Source organism: Penicillium verrucosum (genome assembly GCF_028828655.1).
Source record: "Penicillium verrucosum strain IBT 35672 chromosome Unknown utg000004l_segment0_segment0, whole genome shotgun sequence".
In the NCBI taxonomy this organism is placed as follows: Eukaryota; Fungi; Ascomycota; class Eurotiomycetes; order Eurotiales; family Aspergillaceae; genus Penicillium; species Penicillium verrucosum.
The window spans coordinates 983,775-1,011,215 of record NW_026643213.1 but is presented as its reverse complement, the minus strand read 5'-3'; the positions used below and the strand labels follow the sequence as shown (position 1 = coordinate 1,011,215).

Sequence of the window (27,441 nt, the reverse complement as noted above, 5' to 3'; positions counted from 1 at the left end):
TTTTCCTTTTTCAGTTTGTGCGGAGTAGAACACTCCGCTGATATTCATTCTATCAGATGTGCCTTTTGTCTTGTGCCTTGCTATCAGCTCTCGGAGTACTGTGTTCCTGCTTCATCCAAACCCCAGACGGAGCACTGTCTTCCTAGACGGCAGAGAGCAGTTCTTATATTTAACTTAGAAAGCGTCTATATATAAAGCCTAGCGAACAGGAGCAACTTCCCTTCTCACCGGCTCAGAGAATACTGGCATATCATGGCTACTGTTGGAGATAGCAGCCCGAGGGGCGGCTTTGCGCTTGTCCTACAGAATCCCTTTCTCTGCGGTGTAGCATCGGTAAGTGTCTTCTCTTGCATAAGGTGTTTATATCAATTTATTGACCGTAACACAGTTCTCGACCCTGGGTGGTCTGTTATTTGGCTATGATCAAGGTGTTGTCAGCGGTGTTATCACCATGGAGTCCTTTGGAGCTCGATACCCTCGTGTATTTTCTGAAAGTGGTTTCAAGGGCTGGTTTGTGTCAACACTGTTGCTTGCAGCTTGGGCTGGGTCCTTGATCAATGGACCTATCGCCGATCGATTTGGCCGGAAGATGTCCATCAATTTGGCAGTAGTGGTCTTCGTTATTGGTTCTGTCATCCAGTGCGCTGCTATGAATGTTTCAATGCTGTTCGCCGGTCGAGCTATTGCTGGTTTGGCTGTTGGTCAACTGACCATGGTTGTGCCTCTGTATATTTCTGAGGTTTCTATTCCAGAGATTCGCGGAGGACTGGTGGTTCTACAACAATGTAAGTTGTTCTCTAAAGTTGGGATATAACACGTCGACTGATTTGTGTCTAGTATCCGTCACTCTGGGAATCTTGTTCAGCTACTGGATCGACTATGGAACGAACTATATCGGCGGTACCCGATGTGCTCCTGATATCCCGTACTCCGGTGGTACAACTTCAAACCCTATCTTCGACCCTTACCATGATGTTCCTGTTGGTGGCTGTACTGGGCAGTCCGAGGTGTCATGGCGTCTCCCCCTCGCCCTGCAGATCGTTCCAGCAGTCATCCTGGGTATTGGAATGCTGTTCTTCCCAGACTCGCCCCGTTGGTTGTTGATGAAGGAGCGTGATGACGACTCGCTACACGCACTCTCAAGACTGCGCCGCCAAGATCGTGACAGTCCTATTCTCCTTAATGAGTACCTTGAAATAAAGGCCTCTATCATGTTAGAGAATTCATTTGCGAGGGACAATTTCCCTAACCTGTCTGGATTTAAGTTGCACGTTGCTCAGGTTTGTTACAAACCCCTCCGTTATGATCCGACTTCGCTAACACCCTCAAAAAGTACATGTCGTTCTTCACAACATGGTCCCGCTTCAGACGATTGGCTATTGGCTGCATCGTGATGTTCTTCCAACAATTCATGGGTTGTAATGGTATGTAATTTCCACTACATACACATCCATATATAGCTGTATCTAATTCGTATAGCCATGATCTACTACGCACCTACGATCTTCGCCCAGCTCGGCCTAGATGGCAACACCACCTCCCTCCTTGCTACTGGCGTTTACGGAATCGTCAACTGTCTTAGCACCCTTCCCGCTCTCTTCTTTATCGACAAAGTCGGTCGTCGACCTCTTCTCATGGCAGGCGCCGCAGGAACTTGCATCTCCCTGGTAATTGTGGGCGGCATCCTGGGTGGCTTTGGTTCCTCGCTCGTGAGCAATAAATCCGCCGGCTGGGCTGGTATTGCCTTTATCTACATCTACGATATCAACTTCTCCTATTCATTCGGTAAGTTCGTGTCTTATACCTCTTCCTGCATTTATTCTCCAGTAACCAACTAACAACATTTTCACTACCAGCCCCTATCGGTTGGGTTCTACCTTCAGAGATCTTCAACCTTTCTATTAGATCCAAGGCCATCTCCATCACAACCTCGGCAACATGGATGTGCAATTTGTAAGTGACAGCGTTCCCATTCAGACTAATGAATCGATTCTAATAACCCTGTCTTGCAGTATCATTGGTCTTGTCACCCCTGATATGCTCGAGTCTATCACATGGGGCACATACATCTTCTTTGCTGCCTTCTGTCTTCTTGCCTTTGCGTTCACCTTCTTCTGCATCCCCGAAACCCGTGGAAAGGTACGTTCCGCAACCCTCTATTCCAGCTTGGACTCATTTTATCCATGAAAGACTAACCATGCTAACCATTTCAACAGACACTCGAAGATATGGATCTCATTTTCGGCGACACAGCCGCCCACGAAGAAAAGAAGCGCATCAAGCACATTGAGGCCGAGTTGCGCGGAACACCGATTGAAGAAGATGATTTTATCAAACCGATCGATGTGCATTTGGAGCAGGCATGACCGCCAACGTGCAATGCAAATAACTTACGGCGTAAAGATGAACATGATGTGTGTATAATATTTATTCTTAGTATAGGATTGCACACACTTTATATCAAATCCAACTGTAATGACTGTGTTCTACACAACTAGTACGTAGAAAGTTGAGTCTTCTTTGTTTAGTGGTTGCCACACACCACCTATCTCGCTTTAAGGTTCCTATAGACCATCCTGTTTGAAGGCTTCTACGAGCGACTAAGTATGCCACCGACACATAACTCTGTCATTGGTTCATATTGTCATATTGTCAGCAGTAATTTAGATCCACTAATGTTGGAGATGCTTAAAGATGTCTAAATACCGAGATTATAAGGTTAATAAAATTGATGCCTTCTAAAATGGGTATAGGTCTGAATTAAATCTGAATTAAATCTGAACTGAACCTGAACTGAATCTGAACTGAATCTGAAGAAAATTAGTAGATCTCTTGGCCGCTAGTTTAAGGGTAGGTGAATCTTTATTAGAGATGAAGCAGTAGGACTACAGATGAAATATTAGTACACTGGAAATATCTATGTTGCGCAAGGAGAGGGAGAGGACTATCTACAACTGTTGAAACTAGTGATACTGGGAGCAAACAGTGGAGGTTAAGTGATGTGCCTTCCAACGACTAGTACCATAGTCAACATAGCTCTAAACTATCAACCCTTCATTCTCGTTCTCTCCAGGCAGCGTTGACCAAGCGGTTGTGTGTCTCTGTCTCGATGAATTCAAAGTAGACTTCGTCCATCCAGTCGGGATCCTCCTCATTGACTCGAAGGTTTTGTAGGAAGGCGGCACATCGTGGATTCTCGAAAATTGCTCTCTTGAACTGACACAATTCAAGCATTTGGCTTGGAGCCCCAGATGTTGCAGTCACCTCACGAAGAGCTTCTTGGAATTTACGTACAAAGTTGGATGCAGATCCATTCTTGTAACGCAAGTCAACCCACTTCGCATAGCAGTCGTATGATTGTTGGTGAGAAGGACTGGCGTATGTCTTTCGAAGTTTCTGGTATACCTCACGAGCGTCGGTTATCTGTGCTATAAGAGAGATAGCTTCGATACCGAGGGTCTTTCGAAGGTTGAGAAGTGTTCGTGAGTTGCATGTTCTCCAGTTGTTACGCTGGGAGTCGTACTTCTCCTTCCGCTGGGCATTGATCTCTTCTAGTTCAATGGTTCGAGTATGGACTTGGGAGGAGGTAATGACAATGTCATCAGTGTCCTCACCAGAGACTGCCTTTGCAGCTTCAAGTAGTTCTGCACGAACTGCATCTACCGAGGTGTTGTAGTAGAACGGTGCAGATGGAATCGGAATCCCATGGGTGAGCATGCGGGCGTAGTATTCGTTGTTGGCACTAAGCCCTAGAAGGAGGCCTGTCTCCCAGTCCCTGAAGTTAGATTGTCCCTTCAACTTTGGGACGACATTATGGAAATAAATCTCTGAGCGATCGATCTCGAAATTGTTAATGTCAAAATTGTCAATGTCGAAATTGTCAATGTTGTATTGTGTAGATGCATGAGCGGATGCCATGGCGTCTTCTCCAGCTGCACCGGGGTGCTGCTCGTCAATGGCGGGTGGGTTTCGAACGGCCGATGGGTCGGGGGTCGACAAGTCAGTCCGAACGGCCGATGTGAATGGACGGTCAATGGTAGAAGGCATACGTACTGTATTACCAAGGTACCTAGGTAGATCACCAAGGTAAATAAGGTAGATCAGATATCCACAGTGGAGTTTTGTTGTGCGACGCAAAGCACAGAAGGAAATAGTTAAGGGGCGTGAAGCATACAAGAATGCATAGGCTTTACGGCCAAGGACTTATAACCTCTTAGATATATGCAATAGGACTAATGGTAGTGAACTGGAAATCTCTGTGTTGCGCAAGGAGAGGAAGAGAACTATCTACAACTGTTGTACAACTAGTTATACATTTTGAGATGACTGCTTCGACACATTTGAAGTATTCGCTAATGCCCATACTTATTATATCATTATTTCCAAAAGAAATTCCTAACTTCCATTTTCCCATGTACTCACCATCCTACAATGCAAAATACATACAGAAATAAAAGAAATCAACAAAACTACGCCCATTCATTCTTCATTCTGCTGCAGGGAAATTCACCCATTCAGAAAAGTCCATGCCACCCGTATTCATCTGCAAGTGCTGCTCGCCTGGGAATAGGCTTCCAAATCCAGGATCACTGAAGAGCTGCTCGGGGAACGGCATCATGTTAGGCAGTGGTTGTAGGGGGATGTGCTGTTGCTGGTGTTGCTGGGGGTCGAGCTGGTCTCCGTCGGTTGGGAGCCCCTGTGGCACTGGGTGCGTGGGTGGACCGAGGAGTCGGTTGATAACTTCGAAGCAGCGGGTTGCGAAGCGGTTTGTGCCGAGGGAGGGGTGGGTTAGGAGGGATTTTGTGGTTTCAATATCCTGGAGCCAGGAGGCGACTTCAGGGTTTGAGGGGTCGGTCATTAGGAAGACTATGGGGATGAGGCCTGCTTGGAAGAGGAAGTAGCTATTTTTTTTTAATGTTAAATGTCATTCTTGTGGAGTATTAGGTATGGGGAAATACATACAGCATATACCATGCTCCAAGTCTGGTGCACATATAGTTCGCCATGTACTCCGAGATGGAAGAGATGGTCAGACGCGCGTTCTGGAGGCAGCGCAACCGACACTCCGTCTCGAAGGGATCTTCAGACCCTGCATCCGGGGTGCCTGGGCCGCTGCCGGTAAGTGGGGCCCAGCGTCTAGCGGCCCAGCGGAGTAGGATTGGTCTGTAGATCAGAATGGTGAGGTTCCAGTTTCGCCATAGCAGGCGATTGCGCACGAGTGCGAGAGAGTCGGGGTCTGGGCTGGTTGGCTGCATGGAGAGAGGCAACTGCGGGTGTTGAAGGTAGGATGGAAGACTGTTGTACCATTCTTCGATGGGTTTTTGCAGGTTTAGTGTGTCTTCTGGGGTGAGGCTGGGGCTTGAAATGAGGCGTTGGTAGACGCTGTTGGTAAGGAGATGAAAGCTAGCCTGTGCAATTAAGCCAGAGTAGATGGTTGGGCCGGGTGATTCGGCCGGCAAAGTTATTGTTGTGGGAGTCAATGCCTGTAATGTGTTAGTTATAGCCGCTTTATTTTTATGTTTTATATTGGTTGTAAATACCTCTTCGTGGATATTTCGAACCTGCTTCGCATCCATGACACTGTCCTCTGGGAGGAGGATCGGTCTTCCGAAGGTTTTAGCCGCGCCGCTGTCGAAGATGAAAACTCCCCACCACAATCTTCTGCGGATTTCTCTTTGTAGAAGACTGATCTTCCAGCCAGGGAACTCCTTGTGAAGGCCCAAGCTCATGGCCATTCGAACTGCTAGACCAAGATAATTCCACCCGGTGTTGGGCTTGTTCCGTTTCTGTGCATAGTTGCTCAGTAGCAATAATCCTTGAACCATTGTCAAATTGCCAGTCTCAAACACGGATGCCTGCTGCAAGTATCCTCTGGCTTCTTGGTAGAATGTGATATCGAGGTCTGAGCTGTCATCCCCGATACACCAGGCTCCAAGAGCTAATATCGTGTTTAAGAGGATGTGCCAAGCGTTACCATGTGGGCGTAGAGATGGGTCGTTAAACTGCATCCGGAAGGTAGGCTCGTGGATAAATGGATAGCTGGTATGATAATTGAGGAAGAAAGCGTCGATGAACGCTTGCTCGATCAGTCCAGATGGGGCACTTTCCAGAAGCTGTGATTTGAGAGGCACACCTCCTGACCTTGCCGAGCGCACAGGTACGTTCAGATCAAATCCATGATCAAAAAGTGCTCGTAATGGTACGACACTTGAAGACGCTCCTGTGATCTATGTGTCAGTTTGGAAAACGACAAGCATAATCCATAATGGATATTGAATGGACTAACCAAAGTAGCCAGCTCCTTCGGGCTTAATAGACAGCGCGGCCATGCCGTCTGTCAAATCACCTAGCGTAATTTCTTTTTCAGCCCAGTCAAAGCCATCGGCTTGCTGTGGGAGAGCTTCTGGTGCTGGCTCAGCCCGTTCTGGCTCATGTTTGGGGGTTGAGTGCCTTGAAGAGGACTTGGATGAAGGGGCCCTTGGAACCTCTGGGTTTTGCAAGAGAGAACGGAGTGTAGCATCCAGATCACCACCTGGGAAAAGCCTTCCGAGGGCTGTTTCAAATGAGTGTAGGCGATCTTCAACATAGGTTAAGTGTCTGAAGAGGTCAAGTTAGTCTTGTCTTCAAATACAAAGCATGTTTCGATTCTGGTCACTTACTGCCGAGTCAGAGGACTTCTGCTGACTTTGGGGCTGTATATACATTCTTTGTTCAGCTGTCGGCATTGCAGACAGACTGGTCGCTCTTTTGAGCACTATAAAACCCGGGTTAAATGAGGCAAGGCCTGCAAGTGTTTAATAAAGAAAGCACTTACTCTTGACTTGCGCAAGCGGCATTCGTCGCACTATTTGAACAGTCAGGCTTCAACTCTCGCATTTTATAGCTCAGTTATCATGCAGATGGATCAATACATACAGCAAATGAGTGGGAATCACGAGTGCTAGCCATCTTTATCGAGGTAAGTTGGATGTCTCGTATCTTGTATCCAATGCGCTAAGATCATGCCATACAACGACAGTCATCTGTATAAAAAGTTAGCTAATTCATCTGATATAATGCACAGAAAATGCTTCGCAAGAAGACCCCCACATCGGATATCATGTATAGCACATAAGCATGGTAGGGCTGGGATGCGTATACACATAGCGGTGTGGAAGTGATCTCTAGAATGGAAAATGTACTCACGATCGGCACTAGAGCACAGCCTCTTGCAATGCGATGGATAAGATGCATCCATCGCTCCCCTCGATGGTGGGGAAACTGGTCAGGTGATACGTGCAGAAAACTCATATTGATGCCTCAGGCATACGTTCTTTTTAATAATTCTGATCGCAGCCCGTATTGACCGTTGGTATGTTATTTCAAAGCTTAGATGCAGTATTATTTGTAGTTTGCCCTTTAGTAACTGCATCAGTTTGGGATCTCAAATGCATGGTGTGGACTTTGAGCGGGAAGCATACCACAGGAACTATATATATTGCTCGCAATGATCGTCCTGACAACATTTAATCAAGAGATATTGAGTAGGTAATACCCGGAAACTCGAATGTATGTTAACTATTGTACTATATCCATATCCAATAATGGAGAAATAACAAAGAGAAATCAAATCCCATGCAATATCATCTCGAAATCCTATGTCTTGGCATGGCTGGATAGTGGAGGGGCCAATCACAAGCCGGAGACATTTTTTCTCGACATCATCTCGACGACTCGATCAGCAGCAACGCCTCCAAACAAAGAGCCAATAATTGGAGAAGAAGGAGTGAAAGCTGGCTTGGTCCATCTTTAACCTGCCAGGAACAAAGAACGGCATTGATATCTGCATCGAGGCGCAATCATGCCCTCTCAACCCCCACTACCGCCCCTCCTCGCTTCATATGTATCAAATCTGCCCGATTCATCTTTGACACTAGTCTCTTCTATCCTTGGTGCAACTTCAAACTGGCTGGTCCTGAGATTTCTTCATGCTGCGCTGAGCTCACCGAGCCCCAATGTGGCATTCGGCTCAGATGAGCACAATGGCACCAAGAAGAAAGTGGTGCTGGTAAGCTTCATGCGGAGTTATGAGTTCTGGAGGGCTGAGGCAAAGCGATTGGTAAGTTGAGCCAACATATTGACTGATATTTGAATTTGGAACATGTATTTGCGTCCCATGTCCTATATTATTCATGTATTGATACATTCTTTGATCGACACCATTAATCAGGCTTATAGGGACTTGACCTTGCGCGTCTGGCAGATAAGCAACAATTTGCGTTCATAGATGGCTTGTCTGAGCTGTTCTACGCACCGCAAGCCACAGCAACTCCCCCAGTATCTCACCGGCTGGTCTGGGAAGCAGTCCTCGCACAACGCTTCCAATGCGGTCTGCACCTGGTGCCGTACCTGGAAGGTCACCACAGCCGGTGGCACCAACAACTACAGGAGTGAGAGGAAGTGTGACACCGAAGCAGGCTGAACCTGGGATTGCAAAGAAGCTCCATTTCTCTGGCCGTGGTCTTGCCTCCCTTGACGCATTGGAGAAAGATATCCTATCAGTGATTGAACAGCAAAAGAGTTCAATGGAAGATGGCGATGAGCTTCTCCTCATTATAGACCAGCCTGACCTGCTCCTTGCTGCGACAGGTCCAAGTATGGGAATCGGAGCAACAGAAATGTCGGAGTGGATCACAGCGCTACAACAGGTAAGGCCTTATCACTTCCTGATAGGCAAAATCAAGGTTTACGGTTACGACATGGCTGACTATTTGTTCGACAGCATGCACATGCTACGGTTTTGACGTTAGCTACGGATGCTCCATTAATACACAATGCATCCACATCGGGAGAGCAAGTGGCTACGCCAATAGAGACAGAACATGCGGCACTCGTCATTGGGCTGGCGCATCGGGCTCGGTCGGTCATGCAGCTCCGCACTTTGGATACTGGCGCCGCAAAAGATGTGAGCGGAGTACTGAGAATCAGCCGAGGTGGTGGGCTGAACACGAGTGAAGAAGAGAGCCTGGAAGAGCGAGAGGCGTTATACTTCATTCAACGGGATGGAGGTGTCAAGGTGTTTGGTCGTGGAGAATCATGAGTCGAGACTGTATACTATGGGTTAGATGTTCGCTAGAGCCACGGGCTTATTCGTCACAGCCATTGAATCATGTCCAATCCAAGCATCTGCGTCTTTTCAATCGAAGAGCCTCGTACTGAGTAGAACAGACCATGAAATGGTAGGAAGAGTCTTCACATTGTATCTGTCATGACATGGGATATTCGCCAGCCATAATCGAAAAAAAAGGAAATTCATTCACGCTTTCCCAGGGTTTTTTAATCCAGCTCTTTTCCGTAGAAAAGAGCCCCTCAACGAAACTTTTCCCATCGTCTCGCGAGTTCTACTTTGTCATCCTTGGCGTGGCAAAGAGAACCAACGTGATCGACAGTTGCACACACCAACAACTCCACGGGAAAGCGATAAGAGTCCGGAACTGCCATTGCATTTCGAGTAATGCTATCCCGTAATGCTAATTCATGTCATGCCAGGATCCCTCCCCTCATTCCTATTCCAGCCTCTCCGATAACGAAAACGCGACGCCGAGCGGACGAAAAGGGAATCTAGTTGGTGACGGGGCCACGGGCACCCTTGGGGGTACCGGTCTGGAAGCCGTTAAGGAAGCGGCGGTGGACATCGCGCAGGGAGCGCATGCGGCCGGAGCCGGTGGTCTTGCGGCGCTTGGCCTTCTCACCCCAGTTGACTGTTCGTAGAGAAAAAAAAATCCATGTAAGCCAGAGTTCTCAACTTGGTACCCAAATTGCAAATAATGGCCACCATTCATATCACCAACGTTCTCGGGAGGGGTATTTGCGTACACTTGCGGGTCTTGGCAGCAGGGTAGCCACAGTTGGCACAAGTCGACTTCTGGATGTGGAAAGACCGCTTGCCTGTAGAGTCGTAGATATCACCGGTTAGCCCTTGTTCTTGCTAGGTTGTGTGGTTGTCTCCGCCGTAATCGCTAATTCCGTCTTTCGATGTAGAAATTTGCGACTGCGGGTCGGATGGGTGGGATCGTGAAAAATGGGTGTAATACGTACCACAACGACGGCACAGAGTGTGCGTCTTGTTGTGGCGCTTTCCGAAGCTCGAGGTACCCTTAGCTGTGGCGGTTGTTAGTTTGAAGTTATTCGACGCTGCGGAGGATCGCGGTGCGATGTTTCGGCATCGGACGTACTCATCTTGAATTATGGAACTGTGGGCGAGGATATATGTTAGTAAATTGACGGGGGTGAAGTGAGCACTGGTGAAGGGACCAGCATGCGGACGTACCTGGCAATTCCGTTGAAGGGGCTGGTTGTCGGGTCGTCGTCGCTAAGCGTCTCGAAACTTGCCCAAGATCTGGCGATTGTGCTCTAAGCGAGTGCGTTAGTCAATCACGTGGATCCATCAGGGCTTGTCTGGATCCCGTGACCGACTAACCCTCATTGGATTTCGATGGTCTGTGCTTAAGTCAAAGTCACGTGCCACTATTTCGTCTTAAGAAAGCCAGCCAATTATAGAGTGGTATGCATTGATTCATATTGATTTATGTATTTCGTTTATGCATATTATCTACACCAGAAAGAGGCGTAAAAAATATTGGGTTGTGTATTTGTTCACTGTTTAAACAGCACATCAAGAGGGTATTTTAGTACATCCGAACGAACGCCCATGCAAGTAGTATATGGAGAACATCATCGGAATCAATCTTTTCCTAAAAACTTCGCCATAGGATCCTCAGCAGCCAACCGGCTCCGCTTGTATGACTCGTATTCGTCCTCTGTGACGCCTGATTTCAATTCCTCCAGCGTCCGCTTTTTCCCATTGGTATTTGAATCCTGCTCTTGATCCTTGCCGTCGGCTTGCTCAGACTCGCGAGCGAGATCCGCATTTTCAGCGGTCTCAGAAACTTCGTCATTGTCGTCGGCTGCTCCAGTCATCATCAACATGTTGCCTTCTTCCTCAAAGGCCTTCTTTCCATCTTCCCCTGTACAGTAACTGTTCTTCACAGTGGAACAACAACAGGAATATCCCCATTTGAATTGGTACCACCAGCTGCCGAATACCGAAGTATGATTGTTGATCATCACGTCTTCCGGGTATTTGGACTTGGTTGCGTTCTTGGGCGCGCCCTTGATGGCACCGCTCTCGTCATATTCAATGAATCGTTCGTTTTCAACGACCATCGTCTCTCGCAACGCACTTGGTTTTGAGTGCTCCCCACCACCGTATTTATCCAGGAGAGCTTTGCGATGCGCCTCACGCTTAGCTTCAGTATCAACTATCTCCTTCTTTCGAAGAACTTCTCCAGATGTTGGATTGGCTTGAATATGTAGTTGAGGCACACCCTTCTCTTGTGACTCCCACGCATATTGCTGGGCTTTCTCGAACTCCGCAGCATCGCCCGAAGCACGGACGAAATTCTCCTCTGCGACAAGTGCAGCGGCCTGATCATCCTGCGCGCCCATGTCCACCATTCGGCGTGTCTTCGGGTCGTATTTGGCGGAATCAAGGTCCAAGTTGAGCAGGTATTTGGCAGTATCTTCTCTAATACGTAGGTTGCGAGTTGCGGTACTCTGTTGTCGTCCCATGTCGGATTCTTCGGCGTACCGGATATCCGAATCGGGGGCTTCATCGCCATCTTCATCGGCTTGAAGCTTTTTGAGATTTGAATCATCCTTCGCCATTTGCTTGATGGCCTCCATCTCTTCATATTCCTCGACGACCTGGCGATATTCGGTAGCATCGTAACCGTTCCACCTATCTCTTTTGGCGTCCCATCCCACATCGACCTTCTGGATAAGTTCGTCTGCCTGGATATCCTTTCCAGTCCATTTGGCGCCTTGCTTTCGTGGTCGACTCAGACACTCTTTGGTTTTGTGTGTCATCGCGCCGCAGTTTTCACATGCGCCTTTGCGGTATTTGGTGGCTGCTGGGCCCGCACGCTTTCCTCGATCATACCATTTTGACTGATCAGGAATCGCCTTTTGGAGACGTTGATGTTCCAGGTAGTCGTTGTTTGTCTCATCGTCGACGTAGAACGGCTTTTTCGAGATGAAAGATGGAATGTACTCGTTGGGCGTTTTTGACGCCACATCTGCAGGCTTTCGCGACATGACTGGTAGGTTCAATAGGGAAGAGACGAGTTTTGAGTAGAAAAGAAAGAGAAGTAAGTGAGAAAGTAGATCGAGCCACCTGTAGCTCCCTCTTGTCCTGAGATGAAAGATGAATGAAGTTGCGATAGGCTTGGCGGGTGGAGAATTGATATGAAGCACGTGACTAGGCGTTATCTCGCGTTGTCATGGACATGCCTCGGTCGCGTTTCTCAACTATCTTTTATTGAGATGCCAAACAGGACACACATGCAATAAGCGGTGCGTGAACCATTTATCCTTCGCAATGTTGCTGTGGCTTCTGGTCGCCACACACCAGAGCGATGGAGCCATTCCGTGTGCGTCTCAACTGTATCGATCATTACCAGGCGACGGCGTCGGAGTTGGATCCTCCACTGCCTTTTCGTGATGAGGTCTCAGAGAAAGATTTCAAGCCAAAGGTGCCTGTCATTCGAATATTTGGAGCCACCGAGACCGGCCAGAGAGTTGCCGTACATGTCCATGGCGCGTTTCCATACCTCTACATTGAATATACCGGATCCTTGGCGCTAGAAGATGGTTAGTGATAGTCATATTCATGATTTGATGGGTTGACTTACCAAATTGCAGTAAACTCGGCAATCAGAACTCTTCATCTCTCAATCGATCATGCTCTGGCGGTCAGTTTTCGCCGAAATGCATATGACCGGAGGACAGCGTTTGTGGCACACATCACCTTGGTGAAAGGAGTTCCGTTCTATGGATACCATGTTGGATGGCGGTTCTTCTTCAAAATTTATCTCTTAAACCCCTTCCATACAACTCGTCTGGTTGATCTTCTGCACCAGGGAGCCGTGATGAAACGTCCGCTTCAACCCTACGAAGCACATGTGCAATACATCCCGCAATGGATGTGTGACTACAATTTATACGGATGTGCAACTATGAACTGTAGTCAAGTCAAGTTCCGAGCACCGGTGCCTGAGTATTTCGAACTCAGCAATCTAGCCCATCGCTGGCACGATCGTTCAATCCCACCCGAGAGCATACTCGATCACCCTGCATTACAGAAGCAAAGCAATTGCCCGTTGGAGGTTGATATCTGTGTTCAAGATATCCTGAACCGCCTTGAGGTAAAGGAACGGCCTTTACACCATGATTTCACTGAGCTTTTGAAACCTGTCGCGGTTAACGAGCGGCTCGTTCCTAGCATGGCTGGACTGTGGCAGGATGAAACTCGCAGACGCAAAAAGAGGATGGGCATTACTGATCCCGGAAGCACCCCGTTTGGACCCGAGGAATTGGTTTCAATGTCTGCAGATCCAAGAGATCAGTCGAGAAGTGGTTGGATACACGAGGAAGAATTTCGTGAGATGGCTGCTCAGCTTGCTGCCAATGAGAAACACCAGGATGGCAACAATGATACGTCATTTGGAACGTTCTTGAGTATCGATGATCTAGCCAAAAATGTCAAAACTGCGTTGGACAGTGTTGAGGACCTCTTTCCTGACAAAACCAGTACTTTGGCCTTTGATAGCAGCCGTTCCCAGCAATCAGGCGAGAATAAAGTACCCGAAATCTCGGTTGATGAGGGTCTCGCTTTGTCCTCTCAAACCGACGGACAGTATTACTCGGATTCTGATCAAGGGGGAACTTATTGGAAGGGAGAACCGGAGAGGATCCTGAAACGAAACAGGACCTGCTGGGCGAGAGCTTTTACGATGAGGTCTTTGACGAAATGCCCTTTTCAGATGTGGCTGCACCTGCGGAGCCAGCTAAAACCAGCAATCCCGAAGCAACTATGGATGGTGTCTACAAGGAAGGAATTTCTGTAGCCCAAGAAAAAAAGCCCAGAGACCTGAGTCAAAGCAGAAGTGTAGCCCTCAAAAGACAACGCTTCGAAACTTTCGATTCCCCCCATTCGTCTGCCAAAAGACCTAGACATATGCCCAGTCACGGTTTGTCCGACGGGCCATTGGAATCACACAACGCACGGAAGCACCAGCAAGATGACAAACATAAAAATGTCTCCTTTGATAGCATGTTGGATTCGCACGCCGAAACCCCATCATCAGAACCAAAATCATCCTCCTCGCAGAAGACAGTCCGTCCAAAGGCGCATAGTTACACCAGCGGTTTGAAATTCCCGGTAGTCAAGGACCCCAGTGATCCTTTGACCATTTTGCGCTACAGCCAAGATGAGGGAAATTCTTCAAGAAAAGACCTCGAGTCATCCCAACACCTCTTTTCTTTCCCTTCCGGATCTGCCACGGAATTGTCAGGCGAAACTAGTGAAACTCACAGTTCCTCAGAGCTACACTCGTCTGCAACAGTGATGGGTCCAGTCTCTCTCGATCCGCATCTCGCTGAGACCATGAAAAACATTCATCAATCATTCAAATTTACGCCAAATAGGTCATTACATTTCTTCAGATTTGCCAGCCCGACTTTCACCGAAGTCAGTTCGACATTAACTGAACATGGGCGTCCTTCTGTTGTATACCAAAAAGCATTCTACAGCGATGAAACGGATGTGCCTGAACGACCAAGAGAATATGGCGGCAGAGAATTTCGGCTAGAGAGCAACACAATTCACTATCTACCCGATTTTGACCCAATGGCAGAGGGACCCGCAATGTTTGGTGAGCAGATACCAGCAACACACGACCGAGATCAGCAAGAAAAGGTTGATCAACAACTCCGAGAAAGGTGTACCGCCAGGGTCTGGGAGTTTGCACCTGTTCCGCCAAGTCGGTCGGAGGTAATACAGTGGTTTGAGGATTTGGATGCTTCGCAAGAACCTAACCAAAAAGCAGCCCAACCTATACCTGCTCAAATGAAATCAGACTTCCTCTCGCAGATCGAGGGCCCCACGCAGAAGAACGCATATGGCTTCAAATACTCGCAGCATGGAGTGTCCACTAGCGTGGAACATCAAGCTCAACACATGAGCACAATGAGCTTAGAAGTGCATGTGAACACGCGTGGAACTCTCATGGCCAATCCCGAAGAGGACGAGATCACTTCCTTGTTCTGGTGCATCCAATCCGAAGACGAGGATCTTGAAGTCAATAGTCATCTTCCAGGAGTGCATGTTGGGATGGTCTACCATGGTGAAGGCGAGAGGCCGGAGGCCAAAATTTCCAAGGTGTTGACAATTGATGTCGAGTGTGAGCCAACGGAACTGGACCTGATAAACCGACTCATAGACATTGTCCGGTACCATGATCCGGATATCATCACGGGCTACGAGGTCCATAACGCTTCCTGGGGATACGTGATTGAGCGAGCGCGCAAGAAGTACGACTTTGATATCTGCGAGGAGCTCTCAAGGACCAAATCCCAGTCTAATGGACGATTCGGAAAAGAGACAGATCAGTGGGGGCACAACCACTCATCGTCCGTTCGCATCACCGGGCGACACATATTCAATATCTGGCGGGCTATGAAAGGCGAGCTGAACTTGCTCCAGTACACCATGGAGAACGTCGTCTTCCATGTCTTGCATCGCCGAATTCCTCACTATTCCTCCAAAGACCTGACGAAATGGCACCAAAGCGGCAAACCTCGCAATATCCTCAAAGTCGTGGAATATTTCACCTCCCGTGTGCAAATGAACCTGGAAATTCTCGAGGCCAATGAATTGGCACCAAGGACAAGTGAGCAGGCGAGATTGCTTGGTATTGATTTTGCCTCGGTGATTACCCGGGGATCCCAGTTCAAAGTTGAGTCTCTGATGTTCCGAATTGCGAAGCCAGAGAACTTCCTGCTCGTCTCACCAAGCAGAAAGCAGGTCGGACAGCAGAATGCATTAGAATGCTTGCCCCTGGTCATGGAACCACAAAGTGACTTCTACACTAGCCCACTTCTAGTGCTTGATTTCCAGTCACTGTACCCGAGTGTCATGATCGCGTACAACTACTGCTACTCAACCTTCCTGGGCAGAGCAATGCACTGGCGCGGACGAGATAAAATGGGGTTCATGGATTACAAGCGCCAGCCCAGACTGCTCGAGTTACTAAAAGATAAGATCAACATCGCACCAAATGGTATGATGTATGTGAAGCAGGAAGCACGCCAGTCGCTGCTAGCCAAGATGCTTTCCGAAATCCTCGAAACCCGCGTGATGGTCAAAAACGGCATGAAAGCCGACAAGGACGATAAAGCCTTACAGCGGCTCCTAAACAACAGACAACTAGCACTCAAACTAATTGCGAACGTCACATACGGCTACACATCCGCCTCATTCTCAGGACGAATGCCCTGTTCCGAAATCGCCGACAGCATCGTCCAAACCGGACGCGAAACCCTTGAAAAAGCCATCGCCTTCATTCACTCCATCGACCGTTGGGGCGCCGAAGTCGTCTACGGCGACACAGACAGTCTATTCGTCTACCTAAAAGGCCGCACGCGCGACCAAGCCTTCGACATCGGCGAAGAAATCGCCGAAGCAGTAACCGACCTGAACCCACGTCCGATAAAACTCAAATTCGAAAAAGTCTACCACCCGTGCATCCTCCTCGCGAAGAAACGCTACGTAGGCTTCAAATACGAGCACCGCAACCAAAAAGAGCCCGAGTTCGACGCAAAGGGCATCGAAACCGTCCGTCGAGACGGTACACCCGCCGAACAAAAGATCGAAGAAAAAGCCCTAAAAACACTCTTCCGCACTGCAGACCTGTCCCAAGTGAAATCCTACTTCCAGCGCCAATGCGCAAAAATCATGCAAGGCCGCATCTCCATACAGGATTTCTGCTTCGCCCGCGAAGTACGGCTGGGAACGTACGCCGAGCGCAGTCTACCCGCCGGCGCGATGATAAGCACAAAGCGTATGATGGAAGATCCACGCTCGGAGCCACAGACCGGCGAGCGCGTGCCGTATGTTGTTGTTACCGGTGCGCCTGGCTCGAAACTTGTTGACCGGTGTGTTTCGCCGCAGACGCTTCTGCAGGATGCGCAGCTTGAGATTGATGCAGAGTACTATATCACGAAGAATATTATTCCGCCGCTGGAGAGGATCTTTAATCTTGTCGGTGCGAATGTTCGTCAGTGGTATGATGAGATGCCGAAGGTGCAGCGGATTCGGCGGGTTGAGGGGTCGGCGGTTGCGAGGCCGAATTCTCGTGCTGGTGGGCTTAGTAGGAAGACTCTTGAGTCTTATATGCGGTCGTCTTCGTGTGTTGTCTGTCGGTCGAAATTGTCTGATGCTGCTGTGCCTGTTTGTGCGGATTGTCTGCAGAAGCCGCATCTTACGTTGCTTGATGTTGTTTCGCGGCTGCAGAGGGCGGAAAAGAGAGTCGTTGATTTGGAAGCTATTTGCCGCTCTTGTATGGGTGTTTCCCCTGGTGATGAGGTTAGCTGTGATAGTTTGGATTGCTCTATCTTTTATTCGAGGACTAGAGATGCTGCTAATTGGAGACACTCCAGGGCTGTGTTGGAGCCTGTGGTTGAACTACTGGAACAGAAGGGGGATGAAGGATTGGATTGGTAACCTTTTGGATACACGATGTTTTGAAGCAATTGGAGATACCCTACAGACTAATAGACTCTGTTAATGTTTAGGTACAAATTGGATAAACAAAACCGAGCAAAGATTCGTCTGCAATTCGAGGGCCTCATTTTTTTGGTGATTTCATTTCATTTTGCTTTTTTTTTTTTTTTTCATTTTCTCGTGAGCGAAAGATCAGTTGTTGATCATGTTGATCAAAGCGTCCAGCGCTGAAGGCTGGATATCGCCCTCCATTTCAACAATATCCTCCACTACACTCTCCTTTTCAATCTTCTCTTCGGCTTTAGCAGCGCCCAAGCTCACGCCACCCTCATTCTCATCATCCTCGTCGTCGAAGCACACACCCCCATTCATGTTTTCGGGGGTTGGCTTGGGTTTGGTCTTGTCAATGCGTCGACGAGCAATGAGTTCTTGAGCTAGGGGCGCGGAGCCAGAGCCCGCCTCGGCCTTTGGCTTCTTGTTCTCCTCACCCTTCGGCTTCATGTCCTCATCCATATCTTCAACAATCTGGAGAATTTGGCTGTGAGTGAAGACCATGCCATCGCCGATGGGCTTTGTAGAAGCGGCGCCCTCTTGTCCCTCTAAGGGAGCCTGTCGCGCTCGGCCCGTTGCAACATCACCGAGGACGTCAGGGAAAATCCAAGGGAAGCTAATGAGCGGAAGCTCAGTGGTGCTCACTTCAACAATGGAAAGATCTTCTCTCTGTAGTGCTTCTTTGCGTCGAGCCTCCAGTGCTGCAGCCACCTGTTCCTGGGTAACACGGTACATGGCGATGACCAAGGCAGCGATATTTCCTCCATGACGGCTGACCTTGTCGTAGCACTGGTGCCGGAATCCACGGCGGAGTGTACCCACGATCCTGCCTAGGTCTTCCTGCATCTTGTAGTCTCTGATCACGAAACCGTGGCGGAGTACAAAGGTCGACCACACTTCAAACTCAGTGTTGATCTCATACTGAGCCATGATTTGTCGCATTTTCATGTCGAATTCCGCCTTGAGGTCGCGGGCGTATTCCATGTAGGTCTCACTTGTTGGAGCCAGCGGGGATTCCAGGATGCGGGAGTCGAAGGGCTTCTCTAGCTTGGGGATAAAGTCAGGAGTTACCACTGCGTCGTACAGTTGGCCGAGGATTTTGGTGGACCTGTAAATGCTGGATGGTCTCTTGAATCGCTTCTCCATGAAATGGGGCCAGAACTTGGGATCTAAAGAGCGGGCCATTCTCGCATGCGCACCGCTCTTGTTATAGTCAACTGCATCAGAGTGAAGCTGAGCGAGACGAATGCACTTTTCTTCCCACACGCCCTTCGGGAGTCTGTCAGCCCAGGCTAAATGGGCGTGTGCAATTCGAGGAAGGCAATCATTCTTCATATAGGTGACGAAGAATGAAGTGATCTCGTCAACTGTCACATCATGATCAAGGTCCGGTGCGTTGGAGCCCTTGTAGTCCATGCATTCGACAAACCAGCTCGCGGGAATCAGATCGGGATCCCAAATAATGAGGTAGTCATCACCATCAAGATCACCCCCAGAACACATGCTTGCAATGTCCTGGTCGCCAGTTTGAGGAAGCACAACCACATCCCGGAGTCCATGCAGCTCCGGTCGGTTGACTGCTCGAACCACGCGAATATCTCCAGGGTGAAGCGAAGGGTTGCGGGCGAGAATACAGAGGCCTTCAATGATTTCGTACCCACCAGCTCCGTCTAGCCGGCATATCTGGACAAAGATTTCAGGGAGAGCGGCCAGTCTCTCTGCATAGGAGGCTCTTCTGTGCGGCAATGCGTTTCTAAAGTAGCCCTTCAAAACACCTGTCTCATCCATGACACCGAGAAGGTTAGCTCCTTGGTCTATGGCAACTTTTGCTTTCTCTTTGAGATGCTTCAGATGCCAGGACTTCCAGAGCTCAAGCATGGTATTAACAAACGGCTCCTCATTTTTTCGGAAGCCATCAGATACCATCTGAGCCAAGGTTAGAGTCGTTTGGTTTGGGTCGACGTACTTTTGTAGAAGGTTGATTGCTTTGGAATCATTGCACATGGCTCGATGGAAGCTGCCCAACATGGTGTTGAGTTTACTATGGAAGACTTTATCCGGGATACCCAGGGCAGAAAGCACGAGGATCAGCTGGCGGTTCAAAGTCGCAAGAGAATACTGGGACCAACGTATGATCTCCAAACCGACTTGATTGGTTTCGAACTTTTGCTGACTTGGTCGAATGTGTACCTCCTGAGGGAAAGGGTCCGAAGAGACAACCAGCATGCCTTTGGCTCCTCCAAGACGAAACTGGAAAGCCGAAGGAGGCTCTCCAGTGAGAGTTTTAATGTCGTGCTGGGATGTGACCATCTGGGCAAGGAATTTGGAAATCTTTCCAACACCGTCTGAGAACGTGAAGCCGTTACGAACAATGTCATCGCACTGAGTAGTCTGAACCGAAGATCCAGTGAAAGCTCGGGTGGTCGAAAAGCATTGTCCCAGTCTTGCAGCATATTTGGCCACATTTCGAATATGGTTGAATTGGCCCATCCAGGCCCGGATGGTTGCCGCCGAGACACCGGCATCCGGTGAAAAGAAGTATGCACCATGCTCACGGAACTGTGAGTTGCCAAATGCGAGGAACTCGTAGCGGCGGTCTCCAATGGTGATACCGTTGGCCAGCGTCCTTTTGACACGGGTGTAAATTTCATCATTGGAATCGCCCAGTGAAGCGTTGATACGGCCTTCAGTTCTCTCATCTGTAAATCGAACCCGAAGGAAGCGCCCAGGGGCACCTTTGGTGGACCATTCGCGCACGACTCGATTTGAGATGTCCACCGTTGGGGTATTGTAGTAAATTGTAGTCGGAGTGACTCGTGCTGTGTGCATGAAGCAACAGTAGCTCGGAATCTTCGAGTCAGTCACTCCTTTGAAGAATTTGAGGTCAAGAATTTCCATGGGATCAAGGTACTGTTTCTTCTCGGTTGCAACGAACTCTAGCAGTCTTGTGGCTTGATCATCACCGAGGTCCTTCAATCTTTCTACAAATTCCCGGGTCATGGTGAATTCGGATAGGTATCCATGAGACAAACACACCTCTAGTTGATACCGTACCTTGAAGGGGAGGTGTAGATAGTTCTGATCTCCCAAATCTTGCAGTAATGCGGAAGCCTTGTTGGACTTGGACTCAGAAAAGTCAATCCACTGCCATACTGGTACCGGCCGGTCTGGTTTCTCGACAAAATGACTTCCATCTTTGATGGAGATGTTGTAGTCCTTGAAAATATCTCCGACAAGCATCAAATAGTGACTAGAATCGCCGACACGGCGTGTATTGGGGTCCGCGTCGGGTGCGAATGTGATCCTGAACACGTTCCATCGCCCTAAAATGTTGGTAAGCGTACAGAATTGTAACGGATGATAATGCTTACCTGAGTCAATGATATGTCCCGTCTTCTTCAAATTTGTGGGGAGATTCTTCAGCGAGTTCGGGTTATGTGTCACGGAGGTCTGTCGATACCAACTATCCTCTTCTCTCCAGCTCAATGGCTCTGTCACTGTGGATTGAATGTCTTTGGCCTTTCGGTGCCAGATGGCGGCGGAGTCTAGGATGACCAAAAGGGAGTGTTCCTTCGTCGCTTTGTCGTATTGTTGGTAAATCTGGGTCAGTTGGAGAAATGTAATTTTGACACGATAGTCATGCTGCGTTACATCTGCAGTCTCTGACCCTCGAATACCCACTTTGAAGTACAACAGTAAGCACTTGCGCATGGTATCCACAACGCATCTGGGGAATGCTAGGTTGGCGAAGCTTTGCATAGAGTGAACAGTGGACGGACCTAGCAGGACACCGATATCGACTTGTACCGTTTTCAGTTCCTTCAAAATAACCGTCAGTATTTGAAAATAACTTCATAGACATGTGTTCACTCACCAGTTCATTTGGGAGCTGCACGTCTGGGCGGACTGGGCTTGGGATGGTCCCGTTCGAGTCACCACAGCAGACAGAGAGTGAGAGCACCGTAACACGCCCACTCCGGAGCTTCACGCCGAAAGAGCCGGTTTTCCAGAACTCTTCGTTTGGGGGTGGTCTATATATTGTCAGGAAATTTTATCTAAGCAACATGGCAGAGTGACAGAATGCCTACTTGAAACGAATGCGTCCTTTGGAATCAGGACGCCCCGATGCATCCTCCCAAACGTCGATTGAAATCAGATGCCCATACTTGCTGAAGGCATCGTAAATGTCGTGGGTGTTCATCTCCCTCGGAATGTTGAACAGGTCGACCGCACAGGTCTTCCATGTTCGCCAGGTGACCCAGTCCCGGACAGGCGAGGTATGGTGGGGGCCAGGGGGGCCAGGGGGTTTGGGGGAACCCAGCCCCGGGTGGTTGGGCTGGGTGTGTTTTGTGTTGTGAATTTCTGGGCCTTCCATCTTGCACGTGCTTTTGATAGAAGGAAGCAGATCGAATCACGAAGAAAGAAGAAGAAGAAGAAGAGGAAGAGAAGCTGATGTGAGGGATGGGAATATATAGGAAGGAACGGATTTGGAAGGAAGGACCCAAATACATAAATAATACATTTACGGCAGGCACGGCAGGCACGGCAGGCACGGCAGGCACGACATTATAGGTAAGAACAAAGTGACCAAGGGAGACTGAAACACTACGTACAAGGAAAGAACGATGGAACCATACTCTTAAGACTAAGAGTCTCATCGGAAGGCACAAATAATGACCTTTTTAAAGTACAGCAATCTTAGAGGCAAGCGAACTGACTATCAAATGAGGTTTCAAATGAATGAGAGAGATGGAATCTGAGAGTTCACTAGATCAGTTTGAATTTGGTTAAGTGAGAATAAGTAATTACCTTGTACTTATAAATTAGACCTGCTTAAACCATTCCTGTCTTCATTGACAGTAAGTTAGCCTGTACACTAAAGTGACATTTTGATGAGAGATATATCAGTTACTGCCTTTAGAAATGTATTATTTGCTACACACATTTAGCGAGCTCGAGCTTGGCAAATGCTAGGTAAGAGAAGTGAAAAGTAGATATGGTTTTCCTCTGCTTAAGAGTGTATGAGCGAATATATCACCATCCCGGTTAAATTTACCAGGACAGCGAATAATCCAAAGAGAAATGGAATGAAGGGACACACTCCAAAGCTTAAAACAATTGACTTAGCATAGTGGTAGATAAAGCAGCAGGCAGTGGTGCCATCAAAGGCACTAGAAGAAACTAAGACTAATGTTAAAGCAGCTGGGGTTTGTGTCGATTATTGATCGTGCGTAAATGCAGATACTATGCGGTTACTAGTAACACGCTGGAAAGCAACAGAAATGATGGACATGATGCAATTATTCAAGACAATTGTACCTTTAGGACTAGGTACAAAAACTCTACTAACTATCACCTAGGCAACATCCTCACTGCGGGGTACCCGATCCGTTGACCCAGTAAAGGCAGTACTCGAGAAGAGAAAGTCTCTAGAAAACTCAAGATCCATATCCAAATTCAGATCGTGAAGTCGATTCTCCTCCGAGTTCCCCGGGGCCTGTGTTTCCTGGAAAGAGTCATCCACCTGATTGCGTTTCGATGCATTACTTGGCTGTGGTTTTGTCGGGCTGTTGTGGTCAGCTTCTGCCAGTGGTTTTCTCACCGAGCGAGACATGCCGCTGGCCCGTGGACTTTTCGTCTTGGGGGCTGCAGCTGAGGGGGTGTTCAAATCATAAGGTAGGTTTGTTGATTTACGATTCCCTCTTGGTCGCTTTGGGGTAGGCCCGTTCAAGTTGGAGGTCATGGATTCAAAAGACTCTGCCAGCTGTACGCCATCTTCATCATCACTTATGGTTTGAGGGATCCTTGCGGCTGGAGTGGCGTTGACAGAGGACCTGGTTCGCTGCTGTCTTGGAGGGGCGTTTGATTCAGGGGCATTGGCAGAGAAGCCCATCACGCCCATTAAACGGCCGATGTGTTGCTGTGCCTCGGAGAATTCACGGGCCTTTGCAGCACGTTCGTCTCGTAATGCTTGCACCTAGGTTTAGGGTTAGGGTGTCTAGATTTTGCATATATGGGTGGTATTGGTTACCTTTCTCTCCAAGTGCTGGATCCGTTTGTCTTTCGATTGGGCATCCCTGGAGGCATCAAGAACGGCAGCTTGCATAGCAGCATGCAATCGCTGATTTTCCGTCTCATGTTTTGCTATCTGTTTTGACACATGATTAATTTCAGCCATACATAGATTTGACGCAGCGTAGACATACCTCAGATGTGGCCCGAGAAGCTTCAGCTTCACGGTCATGTTTCAGTTTTTCAATCTCACTCCGCGACTTTTCCTCGGATTCTTCCAATGTAGAATACAGCCTCTCGACTTCAATATTCTGTTGCGCAACCTGGAAAGAGTCAGTATGAATCAATTCGTATTCATTGATGACAAAAATGACAACCAAAAAGACTTACCGTTGATTCCACGGATCCCAGTTCCTTTCTCAACTCTTCCTCCTGGCCCAGGAGGCGACTCAATTCATCTTCTTTTTCATCAACATAAAGTCTGGTTTGCTTCAATGCCTCTGTGGCACTAGCAAGTTCTTGCTCCAGAGAGCTAGAGAGCTCAGATAAAGTGGCCTTTTCGCCCGAAATTTGATCAAAAATTTGGCGTGCCTGCTCACTCTTCGTTTGCAAACTGCACAACTCCTCCTGAAGATCTTCCAATTGATCGTCCTTTCCAGTTAAAGTTGCGATCATCTCCAATTCCTTAGAGCGAGCCTTTTCCTTCTCGACGAGAAGGGCGTTCTCGGAACTCCGTTGCTGCTGCTGAAGCTCCTCACGTGCAGACTCGAGCGACCTAGTCAGCTCGTCGGCATATGTGTATTGACCTTGAAGGAGTTGTTCAAGTCGCGTGTTCTCGTTTTGAAGTTCAACAAAAGATTCGCGGGAGTTCGTTAACTTGGTTTGAATCTCTGCATTTTCGGCTTTCAGTTGTTCGTTCAACTCTTCATTTTGCCTTCTCAGTTGCTCGTTTTCGCTCGCGTATAAGTCCCGCTCTTCCTCGACAGCTCGGAGGGGTCCTTCAACATCGTGACATCGGCGCTCCAGGTCAAAGCACGTATCCTCGATCTTTCTCATCATACTGTCGTGAGAGGTCTGGGCATTCTGCATGAAGTGTTCAGTAACTCCCGAGCGCCAGTTGCGGTTTATCTGAGTTGACGAGAAGTCATGCCTGTCCCGCAAGGCAAGAGAGCCACGGAAGGCTTTGGGAGCTGCTGTTGAGAAGGCACAGTGGAGGCTCGGCATTGATTGTTCTACTCGTCCCATAAAGGATTTCATGATAATGTCGTTCCCGTTTTGTGCTGAAGCCCGGTTGTAGAGTCGTAATAGGGATAGAAATAGTTTGTTTTGCTTTGCGGATAGCTCGGATGCACACCATGCTCGACCACTACATTGGCTTTCGCTCGGCTGTTGGGGAAAGTATTCAACCACTTCCCCAAGCACTTCGCTCAAAGGGAGCATGGAGTTGTTGAGACTAGAGAGCATGATCTCGGCATGTGCTTCTTGCACACCAGTCAATACCAAGTGTGCCAAGTGCAGTGTCGCCATCTCTCCAATCCCCGACCATTTACTACCTCTTAAGACATCAAAAGTAAAGGCCAAAAGTGGACGAGTGGCAGGTTCCCCAGATTCCTGTTGATGTCAGCTGTTAAGGGTTGTTCACGGACAGGAGCGCTTATACTTACAGCTAAAGATTTTGCGAGGCGTGGAATTAGTCGATGGGGTATCCTTTCCATAGTCTCTTGGCTATTCTTGGACAAAATGATCTTTATCCCAAGTTCCCGTAGCTGGGGTGGCAACGAATGTGCCGGGAGAAGTATGTGCAAAAAGATGATTGCCTATTATCAAGTGATTAGCATTTTGACTCGGCACGCAAACAGTCATAACTAACCATCGTTTGTGTTTCACCATAGAGACCATCCCTGAGAGCCTTCTCGCACAGCTTAGCAATCTTAGGACTATTACCTGCCATCCAAGCCTGTTTCTGCTCAGGCTCAATTGCGTCAGCAATACAAGTAGCCAGCCGAATACTCTCAGCCGCGTCGGGCGGTGCCAGATTGCAACTGGATGAGCAAGCTAGTATGACACGCAAAACGACTAAGTCGAGTGTTTTGAGACCCCGTTTCTGGCCAAAGAAATGCATGATGTTAAGAAGCCATGGGTTATCCGATCCGTGTTGATTTTGAGATGTTGTATTTAATGCCGTCGCAATCTGCGCAAAGGTTGCCAGACACAGGAGGTTGCCCATATGATCGTCAAGATTGCGCAGTGTCTTGGTGAACTCCAGCTGTAGATTGGACATGACCTCGGACGGAATGTCATTCAAGATCCTTGGCGAGCCTTTGAGTCCTGAGACGAGTGCATGGATAGGTGTTACAGTGTCAACACATGGGTTCTCTGCCATCATGCCGACCAGCTTCGTGATGAAGGGGGCAATCCTTGCTGGTGGCACAATACCCGCTGGCAGGGGCGATGAGAATAACGCGATACATGCCGGAAAATACTGAAATAGTTAGCTGACACCCTCCAGCCAGGATTTGTTGGCTTCGAGGAATGAAGCTCACCTCAGCCCCATTAGTGTCAATGGCCTTTTCTAAAAAGGCATCCAAAATTACCGGATGTCGCTCGAGCAGCACATCTCTAAAGGACGATACAGGTGCTAAAACATGTCAGACTCGAGATTTCAATAAGACTTCCAACGAGCACAAACCGAATGCAGTGATCAGAGGCAGAGCGACGCGTGATCGCGATAAGGCGTCGACCAAAACATCAGCCAACAAGCCAACTTGGCAGGGCTTGCACAGTGCCCAGGCGCCAATTGTCGAAGATTTGCCTTGCTGCACCAGATCATGAAGGTCCTAGTGTTACATTGTTAGCATGTACATGTATACTCCGATGCCAGTCCAGATCGACTTACCTGTAGCGAAGGTACATAAGGTGCGGTGACCAGACGTTCCACCTCGCGCACTAGTTGAGCGAGTTGCTCTGCCATCACTTTAAAATTTGCATGTATGTTAGGTGGGTTTGGTAGTTAGTAGTGGTTTCATCTGACCCGAGGTTGATGTTGGTTGTTTGGTGTACGAGGTTTCTCTGCCCTCTCCGTTGCCCCATCAACCATTGACATCTTTACTTTTTTTTCTACTTTCTCTCCCAATTGTTAGTTGTTTATATAGTCTTCAAAGAGTATTATATTGTGAAGAGAAAATACAATGTAAATATAATAGGTTCCGCTTGTTAAAAGTAGAAATAAAAGACAACCACCAGAGTACGGCAGTCTATGGCCAGTGTACATAGTAAATTTTGACCGCCTGGTTCACCGCCGTCCTCTTATCGCCCTTTACCAACTCCATATAGAACCTTTGAATTACCGTGCACTACTTGGACTCGGTAACTCTTCTATTTCTGTTCTGTATCTAGAGAATGGCTATCAATAATTGACCTTCAACTTCCATTTCTGACTTCGATATTAGTGTATTCAGTATGAAACACTTATATTACAACAGATTCTGCCAGCAGAATTGGAATTGGCGGTAACTACCGTACTGCCGTAGACCGGAGTTCTCGCTACGACTCCGTTTCTCTTCCTATTCGCCCTATTTGCCCCCACGCTCGGCTTCTCCACATCTCGGTAATGGCAGTCTTAAGAGTGGGATTATAGTGGTTGTGTATAGTGAAATTAGAGTGGATTATGGCATTATAAGGGACCAAGCAGCGTCTCTCGGCCGAAGTGCGATGTCAAGGTACAAAAGGCAGGTCACATCATGCCTGCATTATCGAATCATTTCTCCCTTTTTTTT

General features: G+C 48.3%; 9 protein-coding genes across 9 annotated transcripts; 3 read left to right on the top strand and 6 right to left on the bottom strand.

Moving 5' to 3' along the window:
• Window positions 1-252: 252 nt before the first annotated feature.
• Window positions 253-2,366, top strand: N7516_009852 (sugar porter family MFS transporter; the record flags this gene model as incomplete). The annotated part of the gene is made up of 8 exons (XM_057222571.1): window positions 253-333; window positions 389-785; window positions 838-1,280; window positions 1,334-1,424; window positions 1,480-1,785; window positions 1,857-1,953; window positions 2,013-2,139; window positions 2,217-2,366. The coding sequence occupies 8 exons, from the start codon at window positions 253-255 to the stop codon at window positions 2,364-2,366; spliced, it is 1,692 nt and encodes a 563-aa protein (XP_057069792.1).
• A 688-nt stretch (window positions 2,367-3,054) lies between these two features.
• On the bottom strand, window positions 3,055-4,047 carry N7516_009851 (uncharacterized protein; the record flags this gene model as incomplete). Its single annotated transcript, XM_057222570.1, has 1 exon — window positions 3,055-4,047. The coding sequence occupies one exon, from the start codon at window positions 4,045-4,047 to the stop codon at window positions 3,055-3,057; it is 993 nt and encodes a 330-aa protein (XP_057069791.1).
• A 439-nt stretch (window positions 4,048-4,486) lies between these two features.
• Window positions 4,487-6,948, bottom strand: N7516_009850 (putative C6 transcription factor (Gal4); the record flags this gene model as incomplete). Its single annotated transcript, XM_057222569.1, has 7 exons — window positions 4,487-4,901; window positions 4,963-5,483; window positions 5,541-6,220; window positions 6,287-6,597; window positions 6,660-6,754; window positions 6,815-6,844; window positions 6,916-6,948. The coding sequence occupies 7 exons, from the start codon at window positions 6,946-6,948 to the stop codon at window positions 4,487-4,489; spliced, it is 2,085 nt and encodes a 694-aa protein (XP_057069790.1).
• An 892-nt stretch (window positions 6,949-7,840) lies between these two features.
• Window positions 7,841-9,079, top strand: N7516_009849 (uncharacterized protein; the record flags this gene model as incomplete). The annotated part of the gene is made up of 4 exons (XM_057222568.1): window positions 7,841-8,098; window positions 8,218-8,368; window positions 8,428-8,687; window positions 8,762-9,079. The coding sequence occupies 4 exons, from the start codon at window positions 7,841-7,843 to the stop codon at window positions 9,077-9,079; spliced, it is 987 nt and encodes a 328-aa protein (XP_057069789.1).
• Window positions 9,080-9,600: 521 nt separating this feature from the next.
• N7516_009848 (60S ribosomal eL37 domain-containing protein) lies at window positions 9,601-10,465 on the bottom strand (the record flags this gene model as incomplete). Its single annotated transcript, XM_057222567.1, has 5 exons — window positions 9,601-9,740; window positions 9,856-9,927; window positions 10,078-10,232; window positions 10,310-10,392; window positions 10,460-10,465. 5 exons carry the CDS (start codon window positions 10,463-10,465, stop codon window positions 9,601-9,603), a joined length of 456 nt encoding a protein of 151 aa, XP_057069788.1.
• A 257-nt stretch (window positions 10,466-10,722) lies between these two features.
• Window positions 10,723-12,135, bottom strand: slu7 (mRNA splicing protein SLU7; the record flags this gene model as incomplete). The annotated part of the gene is made up of 1 exon (XM_057222566.1): window positions 10,723-12,135. One exon carries the CDS (start codon window positions 12,133-12,135, stop codon window positions 10,723-10,725), a length of 1,413 nt encoding a protein of 470 aa, XP_057069787.1.
• A 320-nt stretch (window positions 12,136-12,455) lies between these two features.
• N7516_009846 (DNA-directed DNA polymerase zeta catalytic subunit REV3) lies at window positions 12,456-17,602 on the top strand (the record flags this gene model as incomplete). The annotated part of the gene is made up of 3 exons (XM_057222565.1): window positions 12,456-12,690; window positions 12,742-13,735; window positions 13,759-17,602. 3 exons carry the CDS (start codon window positions 12,456-12,458, stop codon window positions 17,600-17,602), a joined length of 5,073 nt encoding a protein of 1,690 aa, XP_057069786.1.
• Window positions 17,603-17,794: 192 nt separating this feature from the next.
• On the bottom strand, window positions 17,795-22,028 carry N7516_009845 (uncharacterized protein; the record flags this gene model as incomplete). The annotated part of the gene is made up of 4 exons (XM_057222564.1): window positions 17,795-20,976; window positions 21,025-21,472; window positions 21,528-21,684; window positions 21,742-22,028. 4 exons carry the CDS (start codon window positions 22,026-22,028, stop codon window positions 17,795-17,797), a joined length of 4,074 nt encoding a protein of 1,357 aa, XP_057069785.1.
• Window positions 22,029-23,009: 981 nt separating this feature from the next.
• On the bottom strand, window positions 23,010-26,636 carry N7516_009844 (uncharacterized protein; the record flags this gene model as incomplete). The annotated part of the gene is made up of 9 exons (XM_057222563.1): window positions 23,010-23,630; window positions 23,685-23,801; window positions 23,860-23,988; window positions 24,056-25,276; window positions 25,330-25,482; window positions 25,536-26,147; window positions 26,209-26,303; window positions 26,355-26,502; window positions 26,562-26,636. The coding sequence occupies 9 exons, from the start codon at window positions 26,634-26,636 to the stop codon at window positions 23,010-23,012; spliced, it is 3,171 nt and encodes a 1,056-aa protein (XP_057069784.1).
• Between the last annotated feature and the right edge of the window lie 805 nt (window positions 26,637-27,441).